The sequence below is a fragment of the Chlamydotis macqueenii genome, chromosome 3 (genome assembly GCF_036417535.1).
Source record: "Chlamydotis macqueenii isolate bChlMac1 chromosome 3, bChlMac1.mat, whole genome shotgun sequence".
NCBI lineage: Eukaryota > Metazoa > Chordata > Aves > Otidiformes > Otididae > Chlamydotis > Chlamydotis macqueenii.
Genome location: NC_141558.1, coordinates 31,739,099 through 31,751,220, shown reverse-complemented (window position 1 = coordinate 31,751,220; position 12,122 = coordinate 31,739,099). Strand labels below are relative to the sequence as shown.

At 36.4% G+C, this 12,122-nt stretch overlaps 1 protein-coding gene across 1 annotated transcript in view; it reads left to right on the top strand.

Annotated features, from left to right (window-relative positions):
* LMBRD1 (LMBR1 domain containing 1) overlaps positions 1-12,122 on the top strand; it is a 75,531-nt gene that overhangs the window by 43,072 nt on the left and 20,337 nt on the right. The window contains exons 9-13 of the mRNA XM_086745513.1: positions 2,225-2,377; positions 8,272-8,336; positions 9,105-9,207; positions 10,348-10,452; positions 11,757-11,906. Coding sequence (XP_086601639.1) covers positions 2,225-2,377; positions 8,272-8,336; positions 9,105-9,207; positions 10,348-10,452; positions 11,757-11,906 — 576 coding nt within the window. The remainder of the gene's footprint in view (positions 1-2,224; positions 2,378-8,271; positions 8,337-9,104; positions 9,208-10,347; positions 10,453-11,756; positions 11,907-12,122) is intronic.

Sequence of the window (12,122 nt, the reverse complement as noted above, 5' to 3'; positions counted from 1 at the left end):
AGATGGAAGACATACTTTGTAGAAGTTAAGAATATTAACCTTGCTTATTCTTCTACCAGATATGGCATGCAATTTGTTGATACTTACTCAATGTAGTTAACACTGGATACTTGTCACATGGAGCTGTCATGAGTTAGATTCATCAAACTATTAATCATATTTATGAATAAATAACAGCCCCAGATACTCTTGCTTCCCAGTTAATGTACCTTGTTGTTATAAATAATTTCTTCATGAAAAGCGTATGTATAGAAACCTGTTCTGAATCCTGAACATCCCTAGGATATTAACACCATTTGTAAACCCATGATAACTTTTCAGCTTGCTGACATGCTGTGTCTAATGTAAGCAGGATAGTTTTAATAACTTAGGTTATTCTCCTTCGGCTTGCACTCTTTTCTCCTTTACATACAAGATGTTAGGGATAATCTCACACCCTTTCCCTAACCCATTTCAGATAAAGGTTTGACCAGTGTTTTCACAGCTGTGAGTGGAGGGAAGGGACATTAAGATGTATCACTTTCATCCTGGCAGTCCATCTGTGTTGTTGTGTGTTCTGTGATAGTAGATCACAGCAGTGTTGAAACATTTCCAACAGTCTTCCCTTGATACTTGGGTATCTCTACAGTGTGGGCACCTTTGGTGTTCTAGAAGTCTTCTTGCATAATGAAACCTAACCAGAAGTCTCCCACAGTTTAAACTGTAAAGCTTTGGTTTTGTACAGAGTACTAGTACAACAAAGGCATCTGTATTGCTGAAAAGAATAAGAAACATGAGAAATCCTTGAAAAATGAAGCATTATGTATTATAGAAGACTATTGTATTATTAGAGTTTGCAAGCAACTGATCTTGTTTGATCTAGCTAAAAATAGGATCAAAAAGTAGAAAGTCTAAGTTATGTCTGTATACTAATGGTGACATGAAAATAATTTTCCTTGGTTTATAAATTATGGTCAGAAATCTACCTCAGTCTGTAACTGAAATCTTAGTTCTTCAGTTACATTTGCATGAAGTTGTGAAGAAAGTTAATTTTACCAAGAGTAATGTAGCATGAAAACTAGAAGTATTAAAGTATGCTACTTAACCTAAATGAAAGATTCAGTATGTAGTAGTGTCTGCTATTAGTACACATGGTACTATTGTTTCATTAACCTTAAATAATCAAAGCTTGGACTGTTTTCAGAAAGCCTCTTTAAAGTTACTGAGGTGCTATACAGGATATGGAGAATGTGTTCATGTTAAAAATACATTGTGATCTCCAATTTAAGTCTTACATGTGCCTAGAATGGTTTTAGTCTTGTAACCTTTTTGAAAAATTTATTTAAAATAGATTGGCTTTAACTTCAAGTGTAAAGTGTTTCACTATTTGCAGGAAGACTCTTTTCAAGAAAGAAGAAAAAATAAATAAGGAATTTCAAAACTAAAAAAGATTCTTATAGTTTTAGTACATCTGTTACTATATTTTAATCTAAGGATCAGTTTGTTATACAATAATATCAATGTTAGAAACAACTTCAGTTCAGCTACCTAATGCCTATTTTGTTGCTTCTGCCTATTAGTATAGAACAGATTTAAGAATGTGCTACTTGTTTTACAGTAGAGTATAATGGTGCCTGCTCAGTATTGAGAAGCTCAGAGTTAAAGTGCATTCTTAAATATAATCATCAAACAAAGAATTGTCTAGTACACTCCTCTAATTCTTGGGGTAATGGTGCCTCTTGTTTGGGTTTGTATAAGGTTAATTTTTGGAACAGCAAGTCATACTGCTCTTGCAAGTACAAGAAACATAGCTGAGTACCTGCAGTGGAATGCTGGAAGGAAAATACAGATGCCAAACTTGGTATTATTGGCTTAGTTGTGGAATTTGGTTACAAGGGACCTCTGAAAGTCATCAGGTTCAAGCCTCTGCACAAAGCAAAGACTCTTTCAAATTAGATTGGATTATTCAGATCACATCTGAGCACTTTAAGTGTTTCCAGCCATGGAGACTGCCTACCTTGTTCAAATTTTGAAACATACTCATTTTGAAGAGAATCTTCTACCACTTAATAGGAATTCCACTTGTTGCAGCTTGTGACATTTGCACTACATCATAGTGTTTCATAGAAACAGTGTAAGTTATATACTACAAAGTCATTAGAGTTGTAAATCATTAAACTATATGTCAAGTGATTTTTCTTGATTTAGTGTCCCTTGATCTCTTGTACTACTTTTTGGTAACCAGTGCAGAGATGGTCGGCCTCTGTCATCAAGGGATAGGCGGACTGTACGACAACTAGAAGAGAGACTAAGGACACTTCGAAGAAGAGAGAGGCATCTGGAGTCTATTGAGAAAAGCTGGTGGATGAAGTTCTGTGAAGCTATCCGACCTCTAAAGGTAAAACTTTCTCACTTTCTGGGACTTAAATTGGAATAACTTCCAGTTTTCTTCTTATATAAATCATAGGTCAAGTTTATTTATTACCATCCTGAATATCAACTGCTTATTTTGTAAATTATTATTACATTACTCGATGACAGCCCTATAGCAAGCTCTGAGCTTTTGGAAAACCTTTTACTTTGCCTAAGATATGATTAAGATTGAGAAGGAGCAAGTCCTAGCTGATCTACTATAGTGTCACTGGCATAGAAAATCGGAATATCTTAGCTTTTTTTCAGGCATATGAAAACAGGGAGAAGGAAGATTTCTATAGCTGACAGGTAGCTTATATTAATCTAAATGGCATGTAGCCAGCAGAAGTGAGATACTTTGAGAATACATGCATTTGAAATGAGCTTCTTGCCAAGTGTCCTGGTTTATTTAGCTAGGATGGAATTAATTTCCCATGCCAGCAGCAGTTGCTGGTGTGGGAGAGACTCATGTTTTAGATTTTTAAGGGAATCAAGAACTACTTCAGTTTCTCATGCTTCGTAAGTAAGCAGGTGTGCTTAGCTTGTGAGGAGTGGATACAGGACAGCTGACCTAGATTGGCCAACACAATTATTCCATGCTATCAATGTCATGCTCTGTATATAAGCAGGAAGTTTGCCACAGATGTCTTGATCTTTTTGCCCTTCTTCCCAGAGTGCTCTGGCCCTTGGTATTCTGCTTGCCATCAGCGCTTTTTTCCACAGCCTGGTTCCCCATGAGCCTGGTGATTCTTGGTATTCATAGTGATTGTGTCTTTGGGACTTGCTGTGCTCAGTGGCTGCGGTCTGGCATCCACTGCTGGGAGTGCACATCCCATGACTACTATTGAAGCTGAGTATAATTCTGTATATTTTAGTATTATTGTTAGCATTAGTAGTATTGGCTTTAGTTTTTATTGTTTTATTAAACTTATTTTATCTCAACCCATGAATTTTCCTTTCCCTTCCCAACTCCCCTTCCAGGGTGAGCAGAGAATCAAATCTTTAAAGTTGGAAAAGACGTCTAAGATCAAGTCCAACTGTTAACCTAACACCACCATGCCTACTAAACAATGTCCTGAAGTGCCATGTCTACATGTTTTTTGAACATCTCCAGGGATGGTGACTCTACCACTTCCCTGGGCAGCCTGTTCCGATGCTTAACCACAATTTCAGTAAATAGTTTTTTCTTAAAATCCTTTCTAAACCTCCCCTGGTGCAACTTGAGGCCATTTCCTTTCATCCAAGAGAGGGAATTAGGTGAAAGTGTGGCTGCTGATTGTTTAGCTGCCAATACTAGAGCTAAATAACTGCACCAGGTAGTTACTTGATCAATAGTAAGCTAGCTGGATAGAGCTTACATTTTGGTACTGAAGCAGTGCAAAGGAGACTTACTGGAGTAAAGCTTTGGTATTGGTCTCTTTTGATCTTAGGACTTTGATTTTCATAGATGCCTAGTTTTAAAAAACAGTGCTTTTGTGGAACAGTATTGCCATATATAATATTTCTTGCCAACTAGATGAAGGAAACTTTTGCACTTTGAAAAGCTGAGGGGACTAAAACCAATTTCCTTTAATGTCATTGCTACTGTTAATACTGGATACCAGTGGAAATGGGCTGAAACTGTAGTTGAACAAAGCTTTTGGTGTGAAATTCATAGTAGAATTTATCTATTGTGTCATAGAAAGATTAGACTTAGCCCTTTCATTTAAAGGGCAACTATCCTAACTATTAACTTGAACAGCTTGGATGCTTCCTTTGATTCAATGTAGCTTGTATAGTTTCTTTAACTTTTCACATTAACCTTAAATTTGAGAAATGCATTAGCTGTATATATTGTCTGTAGGACTTCAAAAGTTCATTGTGTTCTTGTAGAATAGTATGTAGAATTATTAGTCACTTCTACATTATCAGGTATGGTCAGGATGGTATTCAGTGTCTCCTTGTTCCTGTGGTTTGAATGCTTTTTATTCTCTCAATAGCTGTGACAGTCACTGTGAATTGTTGACATAAGAATCACAGACTAAAGTGGAGTTGGAAGTGGATAAGTTTTCCTGACAGATTTTTCAGCTCAGTAGGGTTATGCTATGAAGCATTTACAAAACTTGTTTACTCTGACTTTTCTGTGAGCTATCCTGTGAAGGGGATAATGTCCATCACTTAAAACATCTTAGCTCTTGCAGGACTGTTTTACTGTTACTTTAATAGCATTTAAGTTGTCTTTGTACATATGTACTTGTCGCTAAATTAGTGAATATTTGTGCGAAACTTCCTGCAAAGTAGGTTATGTCGTGCAATAGTGTGGTAGGTTGACCTGGCTGGCTACCAAATGCCTACCCAGCTGCTCTTTCAGTCCCTGTCAGTAGGATGGAGGAGGTTATAAGATGGGAAAATGTATGAGTCAAGATGGACAGGGCAACCAGTTACCATTATGGGTGAAACAGCTGAGGAAAATTGCCAATTAAAATGTATTTGGATGGTAAACTAAGACCATTTAAAACACCTTCCTGCCCCCTGCTCTCCCCTTTCCCAGGCTCAACTTCATTCCTTTAGTCCTGGCTCTGGAGTGGCACAGTGGAATAGGGAAGTAGATGGGGAATAGGGGGTTGCCATTGTCTGTAACACCTTCTCTGCTGCTGCTTCCTCCTCACACCCTCCTCTAGGGGTAATGGTTTCAAAATAGAGGGAGTTAGATTTAGATTAGATATTAGGAAAAAACTTTTTACTATGAGGGTGGTGGAACACTGGAACAGGTTGCTCAAGGTGGTGGATGCCCCATCCCTGGAAACATTCAAGGCCAGGTTGGACAGGGCTCTGAGCAATGTGATCTAGTTGGAGATGTCCCTGCTCCTTGTAGGGGCGTTGGACAGATGACCTTTGAAGGTCCCTTCCAACTCTAACCATTCTATGATTCTGATTTTTTTTTTTATTCGTACATGAGTATCACTGTTAGAAAGAATTGGGTAGGTTAGTATTCTTTTATCTTTTTGGAGGGGTGAATATTAACAATTTTTAGAAGTTAATATTGAGGCTTTTTAAACAAGTTTTGCTAAAGTTTATAGATCATGTGGTCGTTCCTGCTCAGAATAAATTAAATCCTAAATTCCATACCTTTAACGCTTTAGAATTATCCATAGATGAAACAACTTAGCTTGACTGCGACTTTGGAGCAGATACAGGAGGCTAAGACTTCCTGAATAACTCAAAGATGATACAGGGGTCAGGGGAACATTTAGGAAGTTGAAGGGAGGTAGTAGGAAAATTCTGTAAACAGAACATGAATAGTGCCAGAAAAGACTTATCAACTTGTGACTTGATTATGTGCAATAGCAGTGGAAAATACAGTAATCAATTGAATATTTTTAAATTATTTGACCTGACTTATTGAACGGAAATGGAACCTTTCACTATGACCTAGAGGTAGCATGCTTCCATCTTTAGTATTGAGAGATGCTTATATTGACATTTTTGTCTTGGTTTTTGCTTAGGCATGTCTCCTAATACCATATGTTCAAATGTAAAATAAAGCTTGAAGTAAACCAGTTCTTACTATCTTCTGCTTTAGCTGCTTGCTTACTTGCCCATGTAGAGGCTTTCTATTAAGATGCTAAAGGAACTCATTTCAGGCAGTGTAAGTTATATTAGTAGGAATTATTTAAACTCATTGTTTTCGTAATCACAGAATCATACAATCTTTCATGATGGCTGTGTGCCAAGTTTTATGGTTAATAAAATAATTTAAACTATGAGACTCCCTCTTTCATGTGAAAGACCATGCACTGTGTTCCTGCATATATAATTTTGGAAGTAAGTCTGTCTAGGTTGTCTTAAGTCAGCAACCTGAAAACATTATTGTTTTAGGAAGTTCAGCTTACTTATCTGAGTATATTTCATGATTAGGGTTTCTAGGAAAGTACAGTGAACTAGTTGGAGTTGTAACTGAATGGGTTTGCGATCTGGACTCATTCTTGTGCACCAGACCCTAACCCCTCCAAAGAAAAGACTGAGGGAGAAAACGTGCCAAAAGTGGAGAACTATTTCCTGAACTAGCTTGTAGCCCAGGAAAAACAGTAGGAAGTATTCTTATTGAGGACAACTTGGAGAAAAAAGTCCCTGTACTGTATTTCGTAGGCATAATAAAAATACTTTCCTATGTTTTAATTAAGACTATAAGGAACAATCATATTTCTTTGACTCTACTTCATTCAAACCATTCATAACTGAAAGAAATGAAGCCACCTTTGAAAGAAGATGGCTTCTTCCTCTAAAGATAAAAATGAGAAGGAAATGGGGAAAACAAAATGTACAGGTATCAGAATATTATTTTCAGTTCTCTAAACATACTGCTAAGTTGCTCTAATTCTTCCTGTTTAAACTCAACCTTTTCATACTTTGACTATGTTCAGGGAGTGAATCATCTAGCTTTTTAAGCTGTTTGTTTATTTAAATCTATCCTTTAAAATGTGAATAACCTTAATGCACAAACCCCGCTTAACTGCTGATATAGTTGGTCTGCAAAACCTTACTTCTGGTGAACTTAGTGTGGTGTTTTATATACCACCTTGGTTTAGCCAAGAAATTGTTCTTTGTACATCAGGCAGTTCCATATTAGTGTGCAAAAGCTTACAAGAAAGCCGGCTATTGCTGATTTTAGAAACAAAAGCAGTATCTGATTTAGTTGTAGCGGTCATTAAAAATTTTTACCTGTACTTATCTATGGTTATGACTTGCTGGGCAAATAACCACAGCTGTTATACTTTTTTTGGTTTAAAATATTTCTATAGAATATGCACTCCAAAGGAAGATTGTGGGGCAGATGACTCACCTAGTGCAGCTAAAGGGGTATGGAAACTCTTCTAGAACCTTCTCCAGAAGAGAGGGCTTTATCTGGCTGTTGTGATGTGATTTGTAGTGATCTAATCTTATTCTAACTGCTTGTTGATAGATGGTGTGTTAGTAATAGTATTCAAGTAGCACGCGCTTAGATTTTCTTGAAACTCAAGTATTTTTCCTACTACCTTAGTATTTGCAAGCATTTTACTTTTTTTCTAGTCCATTCTCAAGTCTTCTTTCTTCAACTTCAGAGTTGAATTTCTAGGTGACTTAAACCTTTGTATCGAAGTACTTTGTCAGCTTCATGATTTCTATAACTTGAACTTTGAAAATTGCTTTGAAATACCCAGTGCTGATGAGTAACTGAGAGGACTTGCAGGCAGAACCGAGGAAAAAGTAGACCTTGTATTTGGGCTTGGTTACTTGAATTTTCTCTCTCCCTCCAAGTGATTCAGTCATTGAGTGTCTCTGAGTAGCACTACAAAAGGGAGCTCTCATTTGGGAAGGGTGAGGTGTCCCATGTAAGCTATGCACAGGTTGCCTCCTGTTGGAAGATGAGCACATAGATGTGGTGTCCAAGGGAGACAAACTCTTAATTTCCTTTAATTAAACACACAGACATATGTATGATTAAGGTTTTACATATAATATAGTAAGTATAGTTTGTGCATTCTGCAAAATGCTGTGTTCATTTAATATAGCATCTCATTTGTGTTCTTCATGACACTTTTCACTTACAGGTAGACTTCTATATTACTCTGTAGCATATGATGTACTGTAACGCTTTATTCTGAGCTTAGTGTATCCACCAGGCAAAGAGGTGGTTCTTATCCTAGATGATTAACTCTTTAGATGCTTGACATAAACCCTGTTTAGCAGAGTAAATATTTTGCTAGCACTTTGCTCAAGTATTTACTAAAGTTTTTCAAGTGTGTTTGAGCTCTAGAGGTGGTCCAAGATCATTAGTCCTTTTATTGAAGCTTAGGTAAGTCTTCACTTGTATCAACTGCAAGCACTTCCATTTAAATTGTAATTAATTTTTACTTCTAGATTGTATGGGGAGTGTTCTTCATCATCGTGGCACTGCTCTTCACTGTCTCTCTGTTCTTGTCAAAGTAAGTACATTTCAGCATTTTTCTTAACCACTTAAACTACATAGTTTCTGCTCTAACATCAAAATTGGAGTGGTTTGCTTCAAGAATCAGTCTGCTTTTCTATGCTACACTTCTGTAACTAGAGCTGCATTTCTCATTATAATATTATATACTGAAGCTGAGCAAAATGTGCTACAACAGATCCAAATAAGGACATGGTTCAATTTGACTGTATGCTGCTGAAAACAGTTCTGATTGAGTAGAAAAATTAACCATATGTGTTAAGGAAGTTAATTCAGACTACAGAAGTATTCTGATTGCCTGAATGAATCTTAATGCATGTAGGTACTTCTTGGCTGGGTAACAGGTGTTTAAATTCTTGCTGTAAATGACACGTATAATCCATTATGATGTGCATTACACTGTAATTGTTTTGTGGTGTTGAAAGCAATATGGCCAGTGGCAGATCTGGTGGATTTCAGTTAAGATTGATATTAACCAGAGGTCTCCAGCGTTGGCATTCTTAATTTTTCAGACTGGGCAAATAAGCTCTATGACCCAAACTAGGAAAAAGCTAAAATGCCAAGGAGACACAGAAATCAATATAACTTTTCACAGAACAAGTGCAGTGAATGTGGTAAAACAAAGCCTGTGTCTATAGATATGAAAAAGCTGTCAATCTCTGGGCTCAGCGCAGCTTTTTATTTTTTCACTGCCCTTCTAAATTAAGCTGAAGACAAAACTCTGGGAGAACTGTAGTACATACCTAATTTTTCTTAATTACTGCAGTTTGGACAAAGCTCTGCATTCAGCTGGCTTCGACTCAGGATTTATAATTCTAGGAACTAATCTGACCAATCCACTGAATATGCTGTTACCTGTTCTTCAAACAGTAAGTAAAAAATGGTGATACACATATGTAAGGATGCTCCCTGTCTGTTTTCTGGTAAGCCGTCAAAAGGCAAACTTCTCTCCTCCCCAAGTAATTCACTAAAAATTATCTAGATGTTTTTTCTGTAAAAGAAAGGCAACTTCTTAAGTCTTCTAGTTATTAGATACTCATATGAAAATCTTGGGTGAATGGAAGCCAGTTGCTGGAGGAAGGTGGTGCTTGAGAATAATTTTGATCTGAGAACACAGTGACAATTAAGAAGAATGTAACTTCTAGTTATGCACAGAATAAAAACAACTTTCATGCCCTATGTACATTGTAATTGTTTGTATACTTGATAGTATATCCTCCTTAAGTAAAGTAAATACGTTTTTCACTTAATATGTTTTTGCACCTTGGAAGATATATTAGACTCTGTGCAGTTATGAGTGCTCCAGTAATGTGTTAGTCTTTAAAACAAACCCTACATAAGAACAAACATCTATTAACTTCAGTAGGGTTGGAAGGCAACAAGGCCACATATGAATTTGGCAATCAGTCATGGGTAAGCCAAGAAAAAGTGTTAACATAAGCTAGTGCTTTACTTTCCTCTGTTCTTTGTATTCTTAATGTAATAGTTTGACACAATGCATTGCTTCCCCATGGTTTCTAAAACTATTGAACACCTAAGCTTGCAGTTTACTGAGAAAAGTAGTGTTCAGTAGCAGTATTATCTCAACCTGTTATTAATGTAAATATAAAAATCAAGATCTGTATGCAAATACTTTCAGAAAAGTTCACAAATAGAATGCCTATACAGTTCTAAAACTACTGTTGCCACTGAACTTTCTTTTAAATGTACTCTTAGAATGGAATGAAGTATTTCTTGGCCTAAGAATGTGTAATGTTTCAAAATTGAGACAGGTTTTAAATTAAGAAAAATGCTCAGTTGCTTTCACAAACTAATTGTATAAGCTCTATTAGCAGCAAGTGTTATTAGCTGTATTTGGAGCCAGCTATGTAAAACTCTTAAAGGGGAGGACTCTTACTATCTCAGATTCTGAAAGCAGGATCTACTTATTTAGCTTTAAGTGGGTGAAGAGCTTATTTTCTAGTTTGAATGTTTTCTTGTCTTGTTAACTGCTTGTGTTCTTGTTCTAGGTTTTTCCACTTGATTATATTCTTATTACAACTATTGTTATGTACTTTATCTTCACTTCAATGGCAGGGATTCGAAATATGGGTATATGGTTCTTCTGGATAAGGGTAAATATTATTTAAGAGCTTGGTTTATAGTACTCAGTAAGATGTTTTAACAAATATGTGATATTGAATATATTTAGTAAATAGTCATTATGTACATAGCGCTTCATAAATACTAGATGTTGCATAGAGCATTGGCTGTATGTCTGAGTGTTAGAAGCCTGTTGTGTAATTTTCAGTGCTTTTGAAAGGTGTTCTGTTTTGCTAAGTTACTAGACCAAAACAACAAAAACTGATGTTTAGTTTGATAAACACTTGAAAGAGTCAGCTGACTATTTTTTAATCAGTGTAACTTTGGCTTCCGACTTTTCTAAGTTAAAGCCATATGATTCTGATACACTGGAGGTGTTAGTGAATTTTATGGTCAAAATCTGAAATGTGCATGTGATCAGTAGTACTTGACTTGCTTTTTAGGTGGCAAGCAAGTTAATCTAGCTTGATAAGAGATAAAATGGTACAGTGATGATATGGCGTATCCAAAGATGATGCAAATAAAATATTACTGTATTTGAAAAAGCACCTTTGTATCCAACAGGATGCCATTCATACCTATGATTCTTGGTTAAATATTTCCCTGCTTCTGTGCCTACTTCCTCTTTACTACTGGTACTGTTTCATGTGGTGATGCTTCCAAATTGTGACCAGTGATACTCCAAAATTGTTAACAGTGACCCTGAGTCCTTGCCATGAGTTGAGATTGGCTGTTGGCTTGGGTCTTCCATCATTCACTGCTCAGTTGCTGGCTTCTTTACCCTAATATGGTACTCAAACTGAGCCTTTGAGGATTACAGAATAGTGATATCTACACGGTAATGACAAGGGCTAATATTGTTCCCTACAGCACGAAGTGGAAAATATGCCACCATATGGTGTGCAAGTTTTCTCAGGGCCTGGGAATACTCTCTCATAACTCCCTCTTCTGTTTCTAGATCTGATTAGATGTGTAGTGATAGATGATGCCTCACCTTAACGGAAGGACACATTTTTTGACAAAACAGTGCACAGTTTATTATCAGTAATAGGTGATACCATTTAAATCTTACTGCTGACTACTGGTTTTTAAATGTTCTGGGTCATTGATGCAATCAACAATTAAATTAGTTAAATAGCTGTGCTTTGAAACACAGGTAAATACACCTGAAAACCTGCTTTGACTCATTGGAATTAAGTTGCTAGAGGATAATTTTAGCAACCTCTCACTTCTGTCACTAAAATTAAAGCTGCTACTTCAATTAAAGAGGATTTTAAGTATCTTCAGAATAGAGAACATTTTTAATTGTTAATATTTGTATGTGTTCTGTTTTTAGCTTTATAAAATCAGACGAGGGAAAACTCGACCTCAGGCGCTCTTGTTTCTCTGTATGATACTTCTGTTAATAGTTCTTCATACAAGTTACATGATCTACAGTCTTGCCCCTCAGTATGTTATGTATGGAAGCCAAAAATACTTGGTACAGGTGAGATGTAATACGTATTTCAAAATATTACCTTCTCTGTCAAATATATACTGTTTACAGTGCCTTTCAAAGTGCCTGTTCTCAGTTTTGAAGGCTCTTTTGTAGCCATATTTTTTTTAACTACTAGTAGGTCTCTTTATAATATACAAGCCAGGAACTGATTGTACTATTTATAACGCAATTCCTAGATCATATTCAGACGTTCTTTTGCCTTGT